General features: G+C 45.7%; 1 protein-coding gene across 2 annotated transcripts; it reads right to left on the bottom strand.

Moving 5' to 3' along the window:
* Positions 1-1437: 1437 nt before the first annotated feature.
* SPDYC (speedy/RINGO cell cycle regulator family member C) lies at positions 1438-25432 on the bottom strand. Of its 2 annotated transcripts, XM_063944854.1 has the most exons (8): positions 25289-25432; positions 22673-22918; positions 21948-22006; positions 20481-20566; positions 12205-12376; positions 11457-11751; positions 2459-7343; positions 1438-1738 (listed from the first exon to the last, which is right to left on the bottom strand). In XM_063944854.1, the coding sequence occupies exons 2-7, from the start codon at positions 22878-22880 to the stop codon at positions 7315-7317; spliced, it is 849 nt and encodes a 282-aa protein (XP_063800924.1). In that variant the 5' UTR covers positions 22881-22918; positions 25289-25432; the 3' UTR covers positions 1438-1738; positions 2459-7314. The 2 variants fall into 2 exon arrangements, with proteins under 2 accessions (XP_063800924.1, XP_063800922.1); XM_063944852.1 differs by lacking the exon at positions 2459-7343 and having other exon boundaries at positions 25289-25428.
* Between the last annotated feature and the right edge of the window lie 78 nt (positions 25433-25510).

Genomic DNA, 25510 nt, shown 5'->3' with positions numbered 1-25510 from the left:
TGCAACGCCTAACTCAATCACTCCTTTTCTATCTCTACCTCACCCACCCCCACCCCCACCCCCACACACACACACACACACACACACTTCTACCTGTAGGCATTGTCCCTCAAGTGTCCTCTCCCTATACACCTCCTCAACTACTTTAGACTTCAATACCATCTGTAAGTCAGGATGCCCAAATCTAATTATCCTCTCCTGATCTCCCTTTACATCTGCTCTCATGTTCCTCCATTTCTACTTGTTGATATCATCCCCTCTGCTTGCCCTCAAGTGCACTGCCATAGTCATCCACTCACACACCACATATAAACCATTCCGTAATCTTGTCAAGTCCTCTAACATTATCAGAATCCAGCCCTTCATTATTCAACCAATACACTCATTAATGCAGTCATTATTTCCCACTTAAACAACTATATCCTCATCTCTATCCTCCCAGTTTCACCTCTTCCCACTTCAATCCACTGTTAATGCTGGTGCTCGGCATATTTTCCTTTACTGTGATACAGGCTCTGTTCTCCTTCTGCAACAGGCTTCACTGGCTCCCTTTCACACCCAGAATCCAGTTCAACTCTTCACCATTACTCCTTCCCTTCCTTCATCTCTATTATCATCCTCGACACTGGTGCCCTCTCTGCTATTCCTATGACCAATGGCTCTACTCCACACTCGTCACTTTCTCTCAAATTAACCTACAACATTTGGCTTGATGCACACCAACCCTCTGGAACTCTATCACCAAGTAATGCACTCTACTCACCTCCCCAGCTTCAAACATGCTCTTAAATTGTACTTTTATTAGTGTCCACACCTCCTCATAACTGCTCAACCATGTATCCTTACTAGTTCACCCCAATGGCGTATCTATAATGGTTACTGTGCGCATTTCTTCAGTTCTCACCTATCCGATGTCCAGCATCCACTGCAGCAGCCCTGTAAGAGCACTGGTGTAAAAAAAAAAAAAAGTGCATGGTGGTCATTTTCCTGGCATTTTGCGCATGAACAGTCTCCGGGAAAATGGGTGCTATGCCATCTTCCTGGAGTCCTGTGCATGAATAGTACACTCTAGCACAGCACTAGAGTCTAATAGTAGCTTCTGGCAAGAGGGAGGAGAGGTCCCAGACAGTCTGCACACAGGCCATCATCTCTCTTAAAACACCCGTGGTTCATAACTTCATATTTTCACCTCCTCCGCCTTGGTAGTCATGTCCTTCTGTGCAGCGCTTTTCTCCCCCTAGCACTCCCCAAGTCACTAGTGCTCTTCTCCCTTGTACAGGATCACAGAATACTTAACAGATTCTCATCTGAGACTTACACTTAAAGTGAAAAGTAGTTTCATTACTTAAAATATATTCACATTTCAAACAATACACCAAAATCACAAGTTTCACAAATAAAGTTTAAAGTGTGTAGGAACTCAATATACAAAAGGTGTACACCTGGTGATATTTAATAGTGACCAGCCAATACATTTACATACAGAATGGAAATGACACCAGATGCAAGTTAGAGATACAAGTTACATTATTGAGACATCTCTCACTTTTAAGCCTCCCAACAATAATATTGGTCTTTTCTCTGACTGTGTAGACTGATGAATCACCGTGTGATAAGTGCTGAGGTCTCCTGCATTCTGTACTTGGAAGAAGAGTAGTGCAGACATTTATCTTGAGCTAGAGGCACCAACCCAAGGCCATCCCACCAGGCTCGAATCCCAGTTGCGTCACAGGAGGTACTAAAAGTATGGAAAAAAAAAAAAAAAAAGTTGTTGAAATATATAAAAGTGTAATTGTGAAATCAATTCTATTTCAGAATGAAAAGCAGCAGCATCCTCATTTCAGTTTGTTAGAATTCCCCCCCCCCCCCCCTTTATTAAACTTGAGGTAGCCATCACCTAAAACGGTACACTTGTGCCCAAATCCAAGGTGGTGTTTCTAGTGCAGGACTTTCCAACTAATTGACTAAACACCACAGAACTATCCCCCAAATGTATAACACCCATTTCATAAGCACGTGATTGCAACTGGTTTTACTTAAATGTTTGCTGCCGAGCTTATTTTGGGCTTGTCACATTCCAACATCAGTAACCGATCTAGAACCCACAAATTACAGGGTTCCCCCCCCCCTTTATTTTTAAGACTTCCTCAGAGAGCTAAAACAATTTACCTACATTGCCCAAACAATTGAAATGGCAAGACAAAAATGTGGCTACTCCAAACCACCACTATGAACTACTTTATGCTTGCTTTGGTATTAAACCGCCTTTCCAAAACAGCAAGAAGGCAGATTCTACACCTAGGTTTTCATAAAAATCTATGCTTAAACAAAATTTTCTTCTTCACCTTCTTAAGTCTTTGGGGTGGTGAAAGATATATCAAATCTTGGAGATTGAAATAATGACAGAAGCTGGTTGGTACTTTCTAACAGCCAGTAAAAATAGGATTTTGGTACTTACCAGGTAAATCCTTTTCTTTGAATCCATAGGGGGCACTGGAGTACTCTTGGGATATGGACGGTTCCACAGGAACTAGGCACTGAATAGTTAAACTTTGACTATACCTCCCCTCCATATCCCAGAGTACCTCAGTGTTTTTTTACCGAGCCGAACTGGAGCTATAGAGGTCGACAATGGAGAAATACATATAACCAAAAAACGGACAACAATAAAGTTGACACAAAACAAACCTGACAACTAACAGTTGACACCAACCCGATAAATTTCTAATTTGAAACAGTCGGTAAGAGTGTGTTACCATAATATTCCCTGCATTTACCACAACCAGGTAACAACTGCTCTGGGTGGGCATCCAGTGCCCCCTATGGATTCAAAGAAAAGGATTTACCTGGTAAGTACCAAAATCCTATTTTCTTTTTCATCCACTAGGGGTCACTGGAGTACTCTTGGGACGTACCAAAGTTTCCCCCGTGGGCGGGAGAGCTATTTGGCACCTGTAACACTAAACGGCCAAAGCTAGATGCCGATGCCGCAAAAGTATCAAACTTATAAAAGCGCACAAACGTGTGCACTGACGACCATGTAGCCGCACGGCAAAGCTGTGTCGTAGAAGCTCCACGACCAGCTGACCATGAAGTTCCCACAGAACAGAATGAGCTGTTACCGATGTAGGCGGCTGTAACCTAGCCTGAAGATAAGCCTGACGTATGGTCAGTTTTATCCATCTGGATAATATCTGCTTAGAGGCTGGCCAACCTCTCTTGGCAGCATCATAGAGAACAAACAACGTATCCGTCTTACGAACTGTAGACGTTCGGGATACATAAACGCGTAAAGCGCGTACCACAGCCAGAGTTTCAGAATGTCCTGTCAACACAGGAACTACTATTGGTTGGTTGATGTGAAAAGATGACACTACTTTTGGTAAGAAAGCGGGATTCGTCCGAAGTTCCGCTCTGTCATCATGAAACACCAAAAACGGTGGCTTGCATGACAAGGCACCCAAATCTGAAACCCGCCTTGCCGAAGCCAAGGCTAGGAGAAAAATCGTTTTCCAAGTGAGAAACTTAATATCCACTTCTTGTAAGGGTTCAAAATATGAAGACTGTAAAAAAAAAATCTAACACCAGATTCAAGTCCCATGGCGCAGTAGGTGGAGTGAATGGAGGCTGTACTCTGAGGACACCCTGCATAAAGGTGTGTACCGACGGTAATAGAGCCAATCTTCTTTGAAAGTAAATTGACAAAGCAGATATCTGCACCATTAGTGTAGATAAACGTAGACCTCCATCTAACCCCATCTGTAGAAATAACAAAAAAGACGGGATAACTTGAAAGAAGATGTCGGTACCTTCCGAGCTTCACACCAACCTATATAGGCACGCCAAATTCTGTAATAATGAGCTGCCGTAACCGGCTTCCTAGCTCGTAACATGGTTGGAATGACTGATTCTGGAATGCCCTCTTTCCTTAAGAGGGCAGTCTCAGCCACCCCGTCAAACGCAGCCGCGCTAAATCGGGGTAAAGGAACGGACCCTGTTGTAACAGGTCCGGACGTAGTGGGAGCGGCCAAGGATAGTCTGCGAGTAATCCGCGAAGATCCGAGAACCAAGCTCTCCATGGCCAATGAGGCGCCACTAGTATGACTGACGGACTCTCTTTATCCGTTTTAGCAATAGAGGGAGTAGCGGAAACAGATACACTAGACTGTATGGCCACCTGACTGTGAGAGCATCCAACGCCACTGCCTCTGGATCTCTCGTTCTGGACACATACTGGGGCGTTTGATGATTGTGGCGAGATGCCATCAGATCCACCTGCGGGCAACCCCACCTCTGGACCAGCATGTGAAACACTTCTGGATTTAATGCCCATTCTCCTGGATGAAAATCCCGACGACTGAGATAATCCGCCTCCCAGTTGTCCACTCCCGGAATGAACACTGCCGACAATATCACTTGGTGATATTCGGCCCAATTGAGGATTCGAGCTACTTCCCGCATTTCCATGCGGCTTCTCGTTCCGCCTTGTTTGTTGATGTATGCGACCGCCGTCGCATTGTCTGACTGCACCTGAACAGCCTGAGCCTGCAACATGTGCACTGCTTGTCGCAATGCATTGTAAATTGCCCGGAGTTCCAGGACATTTATAGACAGCAATCTTTCGTGATCTGCCCAGAGGCCCTGGAGCTGAAAATTTTGAACTACAGCTCCCCAACCTCTGAGACTTGCGTCTGCCGTGAGAATTATCCAATTCCAGGCGCCGAACCTTTTCCCTGCGGTTAGATTCTGTACTTTGAGCCACCAGAGTAGAGACACTCTGGTCCTTGGAGACAACCTTACCCTGTGGTGAATCTGTAAATGCGAGCCCGACCACTGTGCATGCACATTCAGTTGAAAAGGACGTGAGTGAAGTCTTCCGAACTGAAGTGATTCGAAAGCCGCCACCATTGTGCCTAAAAGGCGAATGCACAAAATGAACCGATACCGTGCGTGGCTTGAGCACTAATTGTACCAGATGACGAATGACCTGTACTTTCTGTTCGGGTAGGTAAATTCTTTGATCTACCGTATCGATAACCATACCTAGGAATTGAAGTCGTTGAGACGGAACTAGATGCGATTTCTTGAAGTTGACAATCCAACAGTGGTGAACCAGTACATTGTATGTCAGCAATGCCTGTTGAAGGAGGATTTGTTGAGACAGAGCTTTGATGAGTAAGTCGTCCAAGTACGGAACTATTATCACTCCTAGGGATCTGAGATGAGCTATCATCACAGACATCACCTTGGTAATTACCAGAGGCGCTGACGAGAGGCCAAACAGTAGAGTCTGAAACTGGTAATGGTTCTGTCGTATTGCAAACCGCAAAAACCTTTGATGAGGATGCCAAATCGGAATGTGTAAATACGCATCCTTGAGATCCAGCGCAATCAAATTCCTGTGGCTCTAGACCTGCAATTACTGACCGCAGGGATTCCATCTTGAATCTGTAGTAAGTGACGTACTGATTGAGGCCCTTTAAGTTCAATATTGGCCTGACCGAGCCATCCGGCTTCGGCACCATAAACAGACTGGAGTAATAACCCTGACCCTGTTGGTGCACAGGGACCGGAACCAAAACTGCTGCGTCCAGCAGAGACTGAATGGCAGTCTGCTCTTGCCGTCCGACAGAGGCAGTCCTGTCCTGAAAAACCGCATTGGCGGGAGACAGTCGAACTCTATTTTGTAACCTGTTAAAACTAAATTGCGGATCCACCCATCTGTGGACGTCTGAAGCCACGCCAACTGGAATGACTGAAGACATGCTCCCACAATAGGAGATCCGAGATGGGCTGGGAGCCCGTCATGCCACTGGCTTACCGGTGACTTTAGTATCCTGACGAGTGGTATTGGTTCGTTGGAAACCACGTCCCCGACCTAGTCTACCTGGTGTGGCGGTTCCCCTGCCACGCCCGCGAAAGGACTGAGGTGTAAAGGATTTGAACGCCGGTCCAGAATACCTTTTTCTAGGTACTGTTGGAGGAAATGGTAAGAAAAACGACTTTCCTCCCGTGGCCTCAGAAATCCATTTGTCCAATTCAGGACCGAATAACTTCTCACCCTCGAAAGGTAACGCTTCTATTCCTTTTTTGACCTCTGTCTCCGCTCGCCAAGAACATAGCCAGAGCGCCCGCTGAGTTGCGACTAGCGACTATGAAAGGCGAGAAGTAAGCTGACAGACGTCAGTAGAAGCTGTACATAAATAGTCAGCCGCTTCCCAGATTTGATCAGCGAGAAGTATAAGATGATCATCAGTTAAGGCAGATCTGAGCTCTGTTATCCATACCATTAGAGCCTTAGTTACCCAGATGCCACTCAACCCAGGTCTTAGCAGCACTCCTGCTGCTGTATACATGGACTTCAGCATAACCTCTATCTTACGATCCGAAGGGTCCTTGCGTGTAGTTGCAGCTGGTACTGGTATGGTTAATTTCTTTGTAAGTTTCGACACAGATGAATCCACCAACGGCAGATTCTCCCATGTAGCTGTCACAGACTCTGGAAACTGATAACTAGACCTAAATCTGTGAGGTACAGAAAACCGTTTATCCGGATTCTTCCTTGTTTCTAGTAACATTTTATTAAACGATTCTGAAACAGGGAAACATATTGGAGTTCTCTGTCGTTTAGTAAAAACGACCTCATCATTTGTCAGAGGCTCCTCAGTTTCTGTAAAATTCAGAGACTGACGCACCGCTCTGATGAGATCAATGCCCAGGCTGTCAGAATTGTCATCCTCTGACTGCTGGTCTACTTCGCCCTCCTCACCCACAACTTGTACAATGAGGTCTGGCGAAGAATCATCAGACAGTAACATAGCAGAAACCGGTAGTTTATAAGAAAAATGAAACTTATCCCCCTTAGTCAAAGAGGATCTGGACCTTTGGTAAGGGCGAGACCCCTCTGGTAGTTCTAGCGGTCTCACCCTAGATTCAGATCTTGCCGCCTCTCGCTCCTGCCGAGAGGCGGCCAACTGATTGCAATCCAGCTAAGACATCTGCTAATATAGCCCATGGTGGGTCCGGGGTTGAAATTAAATTTGAAACTGGAGCCGAAATTGTATTTGTTTCTGAATTTACAAAACATACTTTACATGTGAAAAATCCATCAGGTAATACACCCTTACAGACATGGCAGAAAAACTGCTTTTTGGACTTTGTTGGTGTTTTACTCATTATGCAAACAGACAAAACAAAATACAAAGACAAACAACCTGCGCGACTCAGTAAATAGCACTAAGGTGTCTCTATATCTCTGGCCAAGTGTGCCAGTAATATGCCTGATCCCAAAATCCCCCTAACACCCCAGCGCCTTCAATGGTGGAGAGATGTAATCAGGAATTCTGGAAAAGAAAACAGGAAAAACAGGAAGCATGGTTTAATATGTCCCCATGCTCACAGAATATCACAAAAGTGCAAACTTATAACTATGTTGCAGATTTATATTCCTTTTATATCATACTTGCCTACCCTCCCGGAATGGCCAGGAGGCTCCCGAAAAACGGGTGACCCTCCCGGCCCCCCGGAAGAGCAGGCAAGTCTCCCAATTTACGGGGGTCACCCCCTGCCCGCCGCCCACTTAACGAGTAAAGTGGGCAGTCCGGGCAGGTGATGACGCGATTCTTGTTGAATCGCGTCATCGTAACCACGCCCCCTGCTGTATAATGCCGGTAATCGCGGCATTACACAGCGGGGGGCGTGGCTTAAGTCACGCTGCCGGAAGCCACGCCCCGTTCCACCTCTGGCCCGCCCCCCTGACACGTCACCTTATTGCCCGCCCTCCCCTGCTGAGCCGACTGGCTGCTCTCTCCCGGAGAGAGCAGCCCAGAAGTCGGCAACTATGTTTTATATGCATTAAAACACATATATCCTGTTTACAAAGGCTTAATCCTCTATGCAGCGCTGCTGGCCTTGTGCTAGGCTTCATACACACTATTTATTTAAGTGCGTCTCCCCCTCTCCCCCGTGCTCCGTGTACCGCTCTCTGTACACGGAGACCGGGCTATGACACTGCGCCTTCCGGAAGCGCATCGGAGCAGGTGAACATGCCGCATAGAGCCGTGGAGCGGCCGGTGTGGCTCCGAGCAGCGGGAGAGGCACATACACAGCGGCGCTGGAAGCGGCGGCTGCGGGCAGCACATACACACACAGTAATCCACACAGCGGGGCGGCAGCATGAGCTGACCGCCCCGAACACATACCTGGACCCTGTGGTGAGGGCAATGACGGGGCTTCTCTGTAAGCACTGTCAGCCTTTTACTGCAGGTGACCTGCACGTGGTAGTGAGGGAGCTCTTCTAGAGAGGTCCGACACCCACAGCTGCTTCAGCAGCTTTCCTATCCCAGACCCTCGCCTTCTTGGAAGGGGGAAAGGGATTCCCAAAAAAAATTATCAAAAAATTCAGTAATTGTGGATCAACTTCCACAAGCCTAGTCTCGGTGAGCACCGAAAAAACACTGAGGTACTCTGGGATATGGAGGGGAGGTATAGTCAAAGTTTAACTATTCAGTGCCTAGTTCCTGTGGAACAGTCCATATCCCAAGAGTACTCCAGTGACCCCTAGTGGATGAAAAAGAAATGTTAATCCATTTAGGGGTGGATTCAGATACGTACACAGCAGCTGTTCCAATATAGGTGGAAGCTTCAGGAGGTATCATCTGTAGAATGACACCCACTGCTGGAACTACATAAGGACGCAGCCACTGACTTCAGCACACCCTGTAAACGAGGCCAACATGCCTCAGTTTCTGTAATGCTGGCTGTCCCCGTCCCTTCAGACTCCAAAAAAGGGTGCAGCATGTCAATCATACTGTGGCTTAAGACATAGATCTGAACATTTGCAGTACAGAGCCTGTGCAGATCGATAACCATCGGAGATGAATATAAACCATTGAGTTTCCATACAGCTCTCAATTAGGCCCTTTATCTCTATCCAAGGTTTGATACAGCTCCCCCATTTGAACATCATATAGGGTGGTATTCAATTGTTTGAAAAGTCAGTTGGGTGTCTGTTTTCTCCTATCTAATAGACAGGAAAAAATAGACAACCAACCGACTTTTCAAACAATTGAATTTCACCCATAAAATGTGAATGTAATATGGTAGCCAATCAAAGCCTACCATTTTGAAAAATAGACAGCCTACCACATAAAGATGCCAGGAATGGTACACATCCAGGCATTTGAAACACCATATTCCTGGACTTAATGCTTTATGTAGTTTAGGGTGTTATTTGAGGATAACCAGACAGCTATGAAGGTGGCACATTGTTTGGGGTTGCACTTTCAAACTTGAGCACCCACAATTACATAGGTGCCAGAATGGGAGAGCATGCCTGTTGACTACCCTCTCACATCCACTGTTTCTACTGTACTCTATATCTGTAGTGCATTTGATATTGTCTTAACACAAAACCACTTGGGGGCACCCTAATTTGAGGAAGTCCTACTCTCTCAAATCAGGTGATCCCAGAGTTTATACCAGGATGGGAAATCTATTCTCCTCATCCCTGGACTTCATATCAAACAGATATGTAAGGCATCTCATCCTGGCAAATGACGGCTGTTTAGTGCTACCTTCTGCACCTTTGTCGAGGATTAAGCTACTTGTGACCGTGCCCCCTGATTTGTACCGGTATGCTGGCACCCAAACAAACTGAGGTGTCTATGTACTAAGCCTTGGAGAGAGATAAAGTACCAGCCACAGTCTGTGACATGATAGGAGCCATTTGGCTGGCACTTTATCCCTCACCAAGAATTAGTATGGAGATCCAACTCGCTTATAGACATGTTCAGTCAGTTTTATCTTAGTTCAGGCATGTCCAAACTGCGGCCCTCCAGCTGTTGTGAAACTACATATCCCAGCGTGCCCTGACACAGTTTTGCGGTCAGTGAATGCTAAAGCTGTGTCAGGGCATGCTGGGATGTGTAGTTTCTCAACAGCTGGAGGGCCGCAGTTTGGACATGCCTGATCTTAGTTTGTTTGGGTGCTAGCATACAATCTCTCATGCAACAGACTGTCTTCCCAATATGGCACTACTACACTACTTCATGCCCCATTCTCATGAATACTAGTCCGTTATTCATAACCAAGCCACTTCAAATCAGTCCAACATAAATCCTTCCCACCATGTAAGCCAGCAATACCACTAGATAGTCATGTCCCCTTAATCATTCGCAAATGCACCCTTGACGTACACAAGCCTACTTCAACCACCTGCAATCTATGTCCCCCAACATACCCTTGCTTAGCTGACCACTGTACTGACAAATCTGGTGGTGGTGTCCGCAGTGAAATGCAAGGAAACACTGTGCGTTCCACGACAGCCATAGAATCCAGAAGGAGGTATAAGAGACATGAGGGGGCATCAAGACTAGACCCAACCCTGCCCCCATCAGCAATCAGATGCTTCTCTCCAGGAGGGAAGGGATTGGGGGGGGGGGGGGGGGGGTTGTCAAATATAGGCAGGTAAGATACAGACTTACTCCCAAGTAAATGTTTGCCTCCCACAACTACATATATGACGGCATCAACTACTTACTGCTGTAGAAAGTAACCCTAGTATTTTTCCCCCCATTTTTTTACTCCTAGAATTACCTAATGTTACCTTTTGCCTATATTAACCTTTTGTTTCCATTAAACAGCACACCAGGGTTAATAAATCTTTGCAGTTATCACTTACGTATATACCCAGCTCTCCCCACCTATTCCCTGTGAAGCCATATTTTTCCTCCACTGAAACCAAAGACTCATTAGAAGATGGCCATGCTATTCCTTACAAGGATAAACACAACACAGTTATGCATGTACAAATGAGATTAGAAAGGCAAATAGACGTGCAAGCTCTGGGGACACTGGGAGGGATCCTATTGTATCCACCTCCGATAACAAAAGCCCATAAGCTTCTATTTAGGCAACATAATAGGAGGCATTGCCCTGCTAGGTACAAGCTCCAGAAAGTTTTGCTTTCTGGAGCATTGTACATTGAGAATGCCGTCATACCTCAGAAAATGGCAGTTTTCAGAGTTTTGGCAGCATTTTGACAATGGTAAATCCCACCCACAGTCATTTCACAATTTAAGAAAAACATCCAAAGTAAGGTAGATATACTGCACATATCACTCCTCAGCCCCTAGATAGATGCACCACAAACTCCAACCATGGACCAGAACTTCAGACAGCAACACAGCCCCAACTAAGGATTTACCAAGTGCAAACAATCTTGCAGCAAAAAGCAATTTCTATTACTGATGTTAACCTCACATGAAGGGTATTGCAAATATCAGGTTGCAGCAGTATTTTCACATGTAATTTCCAGAAATAAGACCGTAAAACACTTTCATATTTGAGAAACCTTCATTTTGAGCCATACCCTAGCCCCAAGTAATACCGAAATACAAGACAAGCACAAAAGCAATATAATGAAAACAAGCACAAGCGATACACCTAAAACTCACTTTGGTTGTCATAAGTGGCCATAGGATCTAGAAGCAGATCTGAGGGCAGGATGAGTTCCTGGGATAACTGTCCATTAGTGAAACTGAACAACTCATTCTCTGTTGGGGAGTCGCTGCAGGTTGCTCCTTCAATGTTACTGGTGCTGGACCTCCGACACAGAGTGCAACTGTATTGGGTGGAGCCCGGCCCTCGTGGAAAGAGATCCTCATCTTGAAGGTAACTCCTGACTGCCCAACTATGGTGAATGGGACGATCTCTGAGCCAGAGCCAATGTAAAGGGTCTTTAGACATAATCTATAATAAACAGATCACAATCACATTCTCATATCTTTTACACTGCAGCAATAGCTTGGGTTATTGCCGGGTCTGCCCAGGTCACAGCTTGGAGTAAAAGGGACCTTGAAAAATAACCCAGGTTGAGTGACCTGGGAATCTGACCCTGGTAGCTACTACGGTTGGACTCTGGTAATGGTACAGTGTAAACAGCTCAACCCAGGTTATGCTTATAAGCTTCTGACTGGCTGTGTATGCACAGGTCCACCTCAAGGGAGGGTCTGAGTGACATGCAGGGCAGACCTGGGTTCACGAGGCTGACCTGGGAATAACCCAGATCCAAGGTGCAGTGTAAACAGGGTCTGACCCAAGTTGGAACAGTGTCCTGAAACCTGGGTCATGCCTGGGGTTTTGGTGGAAAAGTGGTATTAGAAGTGCACAGGTTTATTATGTTCCTTCATTAGAGGAACTTGCCTCATCACAGCATCTCCGGCTCACAGCTGCTCGATAGTTCATCTTAGCCCAAAAACGGTCCCGTAACTGCAGGAACTGAGGGAAGAGCTCTCGCCAGGAGTCTCCTAGTGCCCATGGGAAGATCTCATACTTATAATTTTCCTCATCCTCTTCCATGTCATTAGCCAAGTACCTATGGGGAAAACACAATGCAGGATCAGTACACGCACTTTTTGCCAAATTTTACTCTGGCCCCTAAATAAAGATGGAAGTTCAAAAATTCTTTAACCAATGTATGTCCTGAGCTTTAAGCTCTTCATGACTAGAGCCAGTATCCAGGTATTTGGAGAACCACTTTGTAGGGAAAGGTTATTTTACAAAAGCAAACGTTGGGGCTCATTTATCAATGAGTGCTAAAACTCATGCATACAATACGTGGTGCTCCAGCCAATCAGCTCCCAACCGATCATTTACCATACGCATGAGTTAAACCATTCACAACACGTTTTATCACTCATTGATAAATGAGCCCCTTTATATTTTCCTTGAAAAAAAACAAAACAGCTATATATTTGTGGTTATATCCCCAAAAACACCCATTTTCAGGGGTTACAAGCAAATATTAGGTATCTCCTGGATGCCACTCGCAGCCGCATAGCCCATAGATTTCTATGGGTGATGTGATGCTGCCCGATTTACAGATATCCATAATGCGATGTACCATAAATAAGTATACACAAGGGGGGGGGGGGGTCATTCAGAGTTGATCGCTCGCTAGCAACTTTTTGCAGCGCTGCGATCAGATAGTCGCCGCCTGTGGGGGTGTGTATTTTCGCTTTGCAAGTGTGTAAATTCTTTTGCAGCAGACTGTAAAAAAAAAAAAAAAAAAAAAAAGTTTTTTGCAGTTTCAGAGTAGCTCTGGACTTACTCAAACGCTGCTATCACTTCAGCCTTTTTGGTCCCGGAATGGATGTCAGACACCCGCCCTGCAAACGCTTGTTGGACACACCAGTGGTTTTCCAAACACTCCAAGAAAACAATCAGTTGACACCCACAAACGCCCTCTGTCAATCACCTTGCGATCGGCTGTGCGAATGGATTCTTTGTTAAATCGCCCAGCACCAATCCTCTTTGTACCCGTACGACGCGCCTGCGCATTGCGGTGCATGCTCAGTTTTGCAGAGATTTAACCTGATCGCAGTGCTGCAAAAACTTGCAAGCGAGCAACTGAATGACCCCCAATATCCATTCCACTGATTTAATCTAATGAGCGTTATATCTGCTCTGACACATTACAGTGAGGATTTTTCCAATATTGTTTGAACCTTTAATTCGAAGTAGACCTTTTATTTCACTTGATATAGAAGTGTATAAAGCGGTTTCAATTCGTTAAGAGCTTGGCCTAGATGCATCATCGCTTGGAGAGTAATAAAATGGAGCAAAAAAAAAAAAAAAAAAAAAAAGAAGAAGAGGAGAAGGACGCCAGACAGGGGCCTAACTAGATCTTTGTGGGCCCCATAACAAAATGTTGAAAGCATCTCTCCTCAGCCAGCTCCCTGCCTTATCAACCCTAGCCGGCTTCTATGGGCTGCAGCCGATGCAGTCCATAGAAGCTGTGGTTCTGCGCATGTGTAGTACCATCGCTGCTACTGTGCATGCGCCAGGTCCCAGTGTCTTAACTGTACATAGTACAGGTGCCGGGACCCAGGCGGTGGTGGGAAGGAGGAGGGGGGTGGGAGACCAGGCAGCATCGCCAGCAGCAGCCCTCCGCCTTCACAAAAGGTAGAAACCACTGCTGATACTGATTGAATTAGGCCCAGTGTCACATATTAAAAGGGGCTGTGCAAGGAGGGGGAACACAGTCATACTGTACACCAAAGTACGGAGGTGATACTGCCGGCTACAGGCACCAGGCTGCATCAGTTACAGTAATACCTCTCAGCAGAGACACAAAGCCTAACATGAAGCACTGGAACTGTGGGTATAGAGTTGGCAAGGCCCAGGGGCAGGCAGAGTCTGGGGCCACAAGTAAAATATAACTGGGGAGTCCTCACAAAAACAGAATGGAACAGGGGCCTGCCAAAAAACCCTCACTCTGTGGCCCACTACAGCAGAATACAGGGGCTGCGATCCCAACCCAGGTGACAGCAGGCAGGTGAGCAGTAAGTGTATGGGGACCAGTGTCACTGACCTAGATTGAGGGTGTTGTGAACTCGGGGATTCTTCCGATGGTTGGGAAGAGGAACCACAACTGGGCCGGAACAGGGGTGACCCGATATAGGATTTCCTCATACAGGACTCTGACAGTAAGGTTTGGTGAAATATTGAAGAGCTTTATTGCAGGAAAAGAACAACTCAAAGTCATATAGCATAAAGGGAACTTATGAGGGAATGTCCAGGCCCATTGAAGGGTTTGTGAGCAATGTTAAAGAAAGTGGTGACTGAAGAAATTGTGAGCGATGTTTAAAAGACACTGATGATTTGAAGAACTTGTAAACGGTGGTTAAAGACACAGATGACTTAAAGAACTTGAGAACGGAGATTAAGACGCTGGTGATTTGAAGAACTTAAGTGCAGTGGTTTAAGACGCTGATGATTTGTAGAACTTGAGAACGGTGACTGAGACGCTGATGATTTGTAGAGCTTAGGTGCAGTGGTTTAAGACGCTGATGATTTGTAGAACTTGAGAACGGTGACTGAGACGCTGATGATTTGAAGAACTTGAGTGCAGAGGTTTAAGTTGCTGATGATTTGCAGAACTTGAGAACAGTGATTAGGGCCCGCAGCCCACGCTGATTCCTAGGAGCACTGGTGACTGGACAGCAGAGAGACACACCAGCCGCTGGGAACGCTGGAACCTGTGCAGCGAACTGGCACCTGGAAATGCCAGAGACACTGGAGTACAGCTTCAGAGATTCTTGCCAGGAACAAGAGCGCTGGCATCCACTTCAGGGGAAAGACGATACTCAGGCGCCGAGGCTCTGTCCGGCGTCTGACTTTGAATCTCCCGCCACCGCTGGATTGGCAGAACAGTCTGATGACGTCACCTGCCCCCCGCCCACCTGATGCCGGGTGTCATGGCGGCGCCCTTGCCCTGGAGAACCGCGCCAGCCAGACGCCGGAGCCCGTGGCCCACCGAAGGCGGAGGCCGCAACACAGACCAGCAGGGGTAAGCGCGGCGAATGCCGCCTCTGGCGTGTGACAACCAGCAGGTAAAATATTGGCAAAGAGGAGGCTCTGCCAGGACATTGTGAGAGGAATGCACTAACCACAGCCAGGACCTGCCTGAGTGACTGGGCTAATAGAAGAGCTACCTGCAGGCTCCTGCTCGCAGATGGGGACATCGCCACTTCTGCATCAGAAAACTGGTGTAGAGGATCAGGAGAGCTCACCTGCTGTTAAAGGGTCCGGTCTTTGGGCACTGATAAGGGCAAATGGGAGGCACCGCGCCTGAGTAGGTCCCCCCCCTCCGGTACGTAAAAGCCGCAAACTGCAGGGGTGCAGGCTATGTCTCCTGACTCTGTAGACCTCTTCTGCCTAATACGGGGAGCCATGCTGGGAGCTCAGGAAGGTACATCCACCTGCAAGGTCATGCCCTGGCCCTAGGCTACTGTGGCCAGTTCCAGGGGAATAGGTGCATGCCCCCCCTCCCTCGCCCATTGCTCCATCTTTTCTGGCTCTGGTGTCACCACGATCCCTCCCAGACACGACTCCTCCTCACTGTGCTCTGCATCTGCTACAAATATACACAGGCAGAGCCACTGGAGAGGAGAATGAAGTGCTGCAGCGTGAATTACTTGGTGCAGAGGGAGCAGTGGGCCCCGGTGATAGCCTCGGCCCCATAGCAACCGCATCCCCTGCACCTATGGTAGTTACGCCACTGGCACCAACCAATCAGCTCCTAACTGGCATGTCACAGGCCCGGGTTGAAAAATGACAGTTAGGAGCTGGTTGGCTGGTAGTTTATCACTCTCTAAGCAATGATGCATCTAGCATCTGCTCCAATATAATATGATGTATAATACTTACCAGCAATGATGCACTGTAACGTTGCTTCCCACAGCTACTTTGAATTATAGAATATTGGATTACAACAGTGCACACTAATGCATAATTGACATTGTAACAACTGTACTACAAATAAAGTAGACAATAAATGGACACAGCTGAATGATCGCCTTATTTTCCTTTTCTCTCATTTTGTTAATATTTTAACTTCTATTGTGCTGTTCTACAATTCACAGAACCTCAATTTATTACACAATAAAAATGTATATTTTATTAATACCTTTCTTTAGTGCACCACTTACAGACTTCTCTTTTTTTCTGTGCCCTTTATCCAATATTGGTCCCTGCAGCTACCACTATCTGAAGGTAGTGGTAGCCCATTGTAGCATATAGGCTACGCATCACATTTGTAGCTGGGCAGAGGGTTCTTCTATAACCCTCCCCAGAAGTGACCGCTGTGCAGCATGGTCTGAGCAGACTGTGCATGCGCAGCGTCCCCAGAAGCCCTCCCAGCACACAGCAGGGACTGGCTCCTTACATAGCCCTTGTCCCTGCGGGTGCTGGATGATTCATCTAGCCGATAGGATGGCATATTGCAATGCAATCCTGGGTGGCAAGATCCTGCCCAGATTGCATTCAATATGCGTTCAATGATAAAAGTCCACCTTGGTGGATTGTGCCCATCAGTGCTCATCAGATTTGACTCTGGTTCTCTGCAAACCACACAGTTGCCTGTTTGCACGTCATCCATTGGCCACAGAAGAAACCCCCCCCCCAAAAAAACAAACAAACAACCAAACCAAAACAAAAAATGCAATGGTCACAGGAAGAGCCTGTACAGAAGGGTCAGTAAGTCTACTCTGTATCCCATGAACATACTAATACAAGAGGTTTTAGCACAGGTATGATGATGTAATAACGTAATGCTGCACAGTTCTATTTTCTAGCATCTTAATTGACAGCCTCAAAGTTTCTCCCATCCACCAGGTTCATGCAGTTTCTCTCACATGCCCTTTATTATAGAACACGTCCTTGTGCACAGATGTCATACTGTAGGGAGGGGTGGGGGTGGGGGTGGGGGGGGGGTAGCGCAGTGACGTGGGCATTATGTGAGATGTGATGCTACACTCAGCTCAGTCACTGGTATTGTGGAGATGTGCAGGCTTCATCACAATTCGGGGTGAATCACATCATCAAGCTGCCCTGGCTGCCCCCTTCACTTAGTAAGACTTGCTCACTTTCCTGGGTGTCCAGCGCAGCCTCCAGAGATTTGGGAGCCCCCCCGGACATTCCAGGAGAATAGGCAGGTATGGATTTTATGTAAGCACACATGCGCTGTAATACAACAGTTAGGAGTCTATTCATGAAGCAGTGCAGAGGTGAGCCTGCGGAGAAGCAGGGGCGGGTCTAGACTTTTGTTTTAGGGGGGGCAGTTTAGCAATTAGTCATGACTCCTGCCCCTTCCAGTCCCAACTCCTCCCCTTGCACCCGTGCGATAACAGTATGATTGGTGGAGCAACTGATTTTCCCCAAGTATAATATATTGCATAAAAATTTTGAGCAACAGGTACCAACCAGTACAGTAGGCAAAGTTACCTGGGTTCTGCAGGCTCAGGTACATGGTAGCAGAAGTCAGCTGCAAGTTTGCCATCCTGGCTGCCTCCTGCTGTGGAACTGCAAGGACCAACATCCAGCAGTGCAGGAGTGTAGAGGAGGCTGGTTACCTGGTCTCTGCCAATGTGCAGCAGTAGCCAGATGCAGATCCTGTGTGATAAGTGATCAACTGATGTGTGAGATCAGGGAAGATGGGGAGGGTGGTTCCAGAGTGTGTGCAGAGGTGTAGCTAGGTGCCATGGTGCCCGAAGCAAAGGTATATTTTAGCACCCCCCTTCACTGTACTGAATTAAGAGCCTAGCCAACATGTGGTGGCATGTCACATTTGAAAAGAAAACATTTTAAAATCCTAAATTGGTGATAGGGCCAGTTCTAGACCTTGTGGAACTCAGGGTGCATCAAAAATATAGGAGTGTGGCTACATGGTGACGGGATAGCCACAGAATAGTACCAATACACATAAAACAGCACATTCACCTTACATCATACAGTAGTTATATATATATATATATATATTTATTAGGCTACATAGTTCACAATTATTATTATTATCCTTTATTTATATGGCACCACAAGGGTTCCGCAGCACCCAATTACAGAGTACATAAATAATCAAACAGGAAAACAGCAACTTACAGTTGATGACAGTATAGGACAAGTACAGGGTAAATAAACATAGTTATATTAGCAGATGACACTGGAATAAGCATCAGGTGGCAGAAGACTGATGGATTTGGTGCAGCTGAAGATTATTAAAGTAAGAAAGGATAAGCACATGAGGGAAGAGGGCCCTGCTCGTGAGAGCTTACATTCTAAAGGGGAGGGGTAGACAAGCAGGGGTGACACAGTTGGGGTACATAGAGAGCGTAGAACAGAGGGTTAGCATGAGTTTGCTGGGTTTGGTGAAGAAGTGGGTCTTGAGAGCCCGTTTGAAGTTTTGTAGAGAGGTGGAGAGTCTAAGGGGGAGAGGTAGGGAATTCCAAAGAAGTGGTGTAGCACGTGAAAAATCTTGGAGGTAGGAGTGGGAGGAAGTAATCCGTAGGCAGGAGAGTCGGCATGCATTAGCAGAGCGAAGAGGACGGGTGGGAGTGTAAAGGGAGATAAGGTCAGAGATGTAGCCACAGTAGAGCCCCTTATACATATAACACAGTACATCTGCTTATACGTGGGACAGAGAGTGGTGCTGCAGAAGCCTGGGCAGAAAGAGGTGCTGCAGCATCTGAAATAGACATGTGCTGCAGCTTCCAGAAAAAATAAAATAAATAAATTAAAAAAGATGCAGAAGCTGGGACAGAGAGAGAGGTGCTGTATCAGCTGGGCAAAAAAGGAACTCCAGGTGCTGCGGTACAGAAGTAGCCCTGCTGCACAGCTACAAGCAGACCGTGAGACATATAAACAGGATGGGCAAAGCTCCGTCATATGCCGCCTGTCCGTGCCTTCTGCTGTATTGCCTCTGGCTTGCCCTGTTCCCTATCTACTGTATTTTCTGCGACCTCTCTGCGCCCTCTCTGCACAGCAGTACACAGTGCAGCGTGAGCAGGGAAGGTGGTGACGCGCCCCGCTCCCTCTAACTTTTTTGGCACCCAGAGCTCGCGCTCCACCGGAGCCACCCTCGCTACACCTCTGAGTGTGTGAGGCAAGTGACTGAACCTGAGAGGGAATTTTTTTTGCAGAGTATAGGTAATTTTGCCCAAAATAGTTTCTTCAGAGGCCCAGTGTAGCGTGAGAAAGCATTTTACAGACTGTCCATCAGTTTGCCAACAATAACTATCATACAGGTCTGTACCAGTCTGTGCGTATCTATGTACCCACCAATGTACACATTTGACGCTGGCTGAGGGGTAGAAGCTCAGAGCAGCAGCAGCCACCCCAGTGTCACCACCATGATGTATACCTGCCGCTGGCTGATTAAACAGGTGGCCGCCTGCTGACTGTACTGCTGCTCTGGTTTCTGGAGTTCCAGTGTGTCCAGCTCTGTCAGCAGCTCCAAGGAGGAGATTGCGCGATTGGAAGTGGGGGGGACGGGACATCGTAAAGGGCTATGGCGTCCCAGCACTGATAGCAACTAGCACTGCCCCCCAGGACCACGAAACCCCCCTGCACAGCATTACCGCTACTAGCATAGTATTTCCACCAGCCCGCAATGCTCCCCTTCCCATTAGTCAGTGAAAGGGTTGGAGACCCTCCTGTGCTTTGTGACAGCCAGTACCTGGAAGACACTGCTGTGCATAACAGGAGGACAGACCTACTGCTGTGATTACATGCTAGGGGGGCGATCGCTACAATCGCCCCCCCTGCTGTATCCACCAGTGTGGAGAAGTTGCCCATAGCAACCAATCAGCCGCTCCATACAATTGTATAGTATGCAAATTATAAATGTTACTTCAATGCTGATTGGTTGCTATAGTCAACTTCTCCACTGGCTTACTTCTCCACCCTTTTCACTGCTTCAAAGAATAGCCCCCATAATCCTGTAACAGAGCACTGCCATTTTCTTGTGGCACACATCCTCATTCTTCTGCCAGTGGCCTCAGTGAGATTATCGCTACTTTAGGGAGTAGAGGGCAAATAGGACTAATACACACCAACAGTACCATTATCAAATTTAAAATGAACAGGCTGATTATTTTGTCACAGTGCATAGAAAGAAGAAAGAAACCCCAAAACATACTTACAGGGCAACAAAGAAGTTCATGGATGTATAGTCACTGGTGTGCAGACCAGCACGCTTAAAATATACTAGCACCATAGCAATAAGATACTGTAGAAGACACAAATATTTAGTTTCAATATTTTGTTATATAGCAGAATTATAACATTGGTATAAAAGACACCATTTACATATAGTCTGTGTAAAGGGGTTGCTCAGGAACTAAAGTTTATTATTTTGGGAGCACATTGAATATTCAGACTATTACATTTTTTTTTTTTTAAATTGGGCCCAACACAAAAAGCTAAATATATTATATATAGTGTCAGTGTATGTCAGTGGTGGATTTTGGCAATGTTCAACCTTCAACTTCTACTATGCCAGTTCAGTATTACAAATACAACAGCTACTGTATGTTTATTCTGGACCATCCACAGGAAAATACAGGGGGGAGGAGGGTATTCCAGTTGCCCAGAAACCCACCTCTGCTTGGCAAGTGGCTCAAATTATGACAATAGGTGCCTGCTACTCACTCTTACAGCCAGTTGCCAGGCACTTTGTGCTGGCTGCTCATAGTCTTACATCCCTTAAATATAGAATGATCGACTACGTGCCACCATCTTTATGGTGGTGGCAATCGTGGTCTGAAACTATTACAATGTGAAGCCCGCTGGATTTTCCATTTGGGGACATTAGCCCCAAAGGGTTTAAATGAACATTCAGGTGTTAATCTATTAGCTGCTAATAGTTAATAACCTATTGTATATGACATTAGTTACTATGTGTCTGATATTCTGCTTTAACATGATTGTGCTTGCTTATATTTGTATTGTTGTATAGGTTTAGATGTTACCATGGTGATGGATTTTACACGTTACAGCTGACGTGTCCTTACACAGAGTCATGAAGTCATTATGAATGCGCCGCTGCCAGGTGTGCAGTCCCGCTGCGGATTGGTGCCACACTGGGTGATATATTCCTACTTAAGGTAAGAAGTTTGGATTATCTTTGTATTACCTAATGAAAATGCCACACTATTAAAGGGCAATGAAACGTTGCCTTTCATATTGAATCCGTTTGAAAATCACAGGGTCTTCGCGTGTGTGTGTGTAATATATATATATATATATATATATATATATATATATATATATATATATATATATTTATTTTATGTTTGATATAGCCTATACTATAGACCATCTCTAGTGTTAAATATTAACACTGTATTCCATACAGTTTCCAGTTTATAAAAAAAGAACATTGTTAATTCCAGGGTCGTCACTGCGTTATTCTACCGCTCCCCCATACTCCTGCAATTGCACCAATATTGCGCAGAGTGGTAGATTGTAGGCTGCATTTGGAAACCTCCCCCCTAGAAATCCTGCGTTTGCCACTGTCTACAGTAGCCAGAACAACATTAAAGCTGCAATACATGCAGCTCTATGAATATGTAGCAGTATGTTGTCAACATTGCATTATCCATACCCACCTTATCTGAAATTCTTAAACAGGCATCCATAGACAAGAACTGTTGAATCAGCTCATTTTCTGCAAAGTAACAAGATATTATCTTAGGTCATTTACCACCCAAGAGCAAGACATTATGGGAATAAAACCAAACTGCCAGCTACTATAGTACATTACCTCTTGGTTTTATCATTCCACGTAACATGAGTGAAATGACTGCAATATTAGAGGCCAATCAATGCTGTATTATAAAAAAAAAAAAAAAAAAAAAAAAAAAAAAGGGGCAGCTAGGGAGGTTGCATAGCTTTATCATCAGCGTGGTGGGCACTGTGGCAAGATGTGAACTGAGGGGCACTGCAGTGTGTTCAACACATGGGAGTATTTGCACAGTATACTTTATTAACCCCATTAGTGTACCATTTCAATACTTTGATTGGTAGGGACCCCAGCAACTCTTAATGCAGCCCTGAGGTCAGCGACTTCTATACGCTAGAAAAGTATGGAAAAGGATACGTGAAGGTAGGTAGAGATGGCCAACAGATGAGTCAACATTACTTCCCTGTGCTCTATGGATCGGTTATGTTCTTTGATGATTTTAACTGGAAAAGGGGAATTTGAAATCCAAAATAAAATGGAACAGAAGGTAGGATTCCTACTCAGGCTGTTCAATGCCTCAGACACCCCAGGTGCAGGGAAGTAATACAACCCATTAGACATGCTGCTCACAAAAGCTGAATAGCTTCTTACCTAGGAGTCTGTAGAAAGCAAGGCGTTCTTGAGGCAGGAGGTTAGTTGTGCTTGCAGTAGCTGATCTTGCTGCTGGGACCTCTCTCTCAGCGATTTGCCGTTTGCGCACTCCACCAACCCTAGCCTTCTGCTTTCCCTTTGCAGTCTTCTGCTTCACCTCGCTGCCATCAGTTGCTGTGGCCCAAGGAGCAGTCTGCACATGCCTCATTGTGGGAGCTGAAAAGGGAACCAGGCTTGAGGGCTGATCTGAAAATGAATGGTGGCGTTACTTGCAGACCAGTAAAACAAGACCGCTACTTTCCTGAGGATTCCCAGGGCATTTATTACATATAAAAGCACATACAGCTTGTTTGTAGCAGTTCAGCCTATGTGGCCCAGTTATATCATAGATCACATTTGCAATGTTATCTGGACACAATATTAGCACCCAAGATCACATTGCAGAATGTGATGTGCTGTAATGGCTGCTGAGATTACTGCGCATGCGCAGTCCCATTGACCACACATACGCAGCGGCCATTTCTAGGGAACCCTCCGGAACTATAGCCGCAATCTGTAACCCATAGGCTACCGCCATTTGCAAATGGTGGTAGCTGCAAGGGCCAACCTCTGTAATGCATACCTCCCAACATGACCCTCTCCAGGAGGGACAGAATGCTCTGCTCCTGGCCTTCCTTCTTACTGTATGATTGCCCTCACCTGTAGTGAAATACCTTTCTTATCCATTATTCTGTTCAACACAGGTGCCGGCAATCATACATTAAGAGAAAAGTCCAGAAGCAGAGCATTGTGTCCCTCCTGGAGAGGGTCATGTTGGGAGGTATGGTAATGCTTTACAGTCCGGATGTTGGTAAATCTTTCAGCATCGCATCCCCCACACTATGAGGGATGCGGCTGTCGGCATGAGAAGAGGGATTGCAGCAGGTATCGGAGATAACTGCTGCAGTCCCTGTCATACAGTCAAGGGATACTTAATATTTGTAGTTAACCCCCGAAAACTGATTATGTCGCAAATCTACAATGATAAAATGGGCCCCTATAACTTATTGAAGGCATGCAGTTCTGTTCAGAGAAAATGTTGCTAGTTTTTACTGAGCAATGAACAGGTGGTAATACTACAGGAAGCATTTGTCTGCTGAAATTCAGACAACTGCACTTTGAATAATACACATCAGGCCCTATAAAATGCCTGGAATTGAGGTATACAACTAGTCTTATTATACTATCTATTTGAAACAGTACACACATGAATTACACCATACTTGCCTACCTGACCCTCTCCATGAGGGAGAAAATGCTCTGTTCCTGGACTTTCCTGGTAATGTATGATTGCCATCACCTGTGGTGAAACACCTTTCTTATCAATTAACTAGCTCACCACAGTGATGGCAATCATACATTACCAGGAAAGTCCAGGAACAGAGCATTTTCTCCGTCATGGAGAGGTTCAGGTAGGCAAGTATGGGCTTATGGTGTCACAAACAGTAATAAAAGCCAATAATGCCACATGAAAGTGAATTAAAAATGTAATAACTGAACAGGTTAGGCATGATACACATTAAAAAGCATAGTGGAAACTATTGAAGTACAAAAGTATTGAAGTGGACACACTTAACAGTTAACCATACATTCCCCAGGTGTATAGGTTTCACACAATATTACCAGTGATTGAATGCAATCCACTCAGAATTCTGAGCAACTTTCTTGGTAAATTGCTACTATTTGTAACTGTTAAGTGTACGCTTCGATACTTTTGCATACTTCCCAACATGACCCTCTCCAGGAGAGACAAAATGCTCTGCTTCTGGACTTTCCTCTATATGATTGCCAGCACCTGTTTTAAACAGGTTAATTAATAGGAAAGGTGTTTCAGCACAGGTGATGGCAATCATACAGGAAGAGGGAAGACCAAGAGCAGAGTATTCTGTCCCTCCTGGAGAGGGTCATGTTGGGAGGTATGATTACACTGGTTCTGTGGCTGATTATACATGGTTTTAATGCAGGCTAGAAGTCATCCAGCCAACCTACAGTAGAACGCTCATGGATTACACAGGTTCTGTGGCTGGCTGACTTCAAGCCTACATTTCAGCTGGTTTTAATCAGCCACAGAACCTATGTAATCCATGAGCATCCCAGGTAAAATGGATAATATTTTATATTGCAGAAAAGCAAGAAAGCAAGTTATTATTCTAGCTAATAAACTGCAACATTATAAAAATGAGTGCATTACGGCAGGCCTCAGGCAAACATTACAAACTATATTATGAGGCAACTCAGCCTCTAACTCACCCGAGTTAAAGCAGGATTACTTTTAAAATGTGGCTTGTTTGCCTTGAGAACTGGCATAAGTACATTTGTATAGCTCAAACAGCTATTCTGAGACAGAGAATTGCGGGCTGCTGTAGAATTAGGGATAGACATAGTAGATTTTAGGAGAAAATTGCACCTTTCGTACTGCACATGCCTACAAAAGCTGAGTTTCAGATGCTTCTCTTGTACAGGGTCAGACCTACCTTGTGCTTATGTTTAGAGAGCAAGACATGGGGAGGAAATGGGCGTGTAAAAATACCCCAAGTGCAGTATGAAAGTGTTCACATAAATATAACAAAGTCTCACCAGGACAGAGATGAAGATGCGCCTGTCAGGAGTTTTAGCGCTTGCGCCTGCTAGATAGTTGGTGTAAAATACACCTTGATGACAATGACCACCAGCATTACCTAGACACTTCACTTTGGTAGCTTTATTACTGCCTGATTGTCGTTTGCCCTCTACAGCTGAAAGTTCTCCATTCATTAGATTTAGTGACTATATCAGGTGTGCGCTCACATGGAACACAGA

The sequence above is a fragment of the Pseudophryne corroboree genome, chromosome 11, assembly GCF_028390025.1.
Source record: "Pseudophryne corroboree isolate aPseCor3 chromosome 11, aPseCor3.hap2, whole genome shotgun sequence".
NCBI classification, from domain to species: domain Eukaryota; kingdom Metazoa; phylum Chordata; class Amphibia; order Anura; family Myobatrachidae; genus Pseudophryne; species Pseudophryne corroboree.
This window is presented reverse-complemented; position numbering and strand designations above follow the sequence as displayed.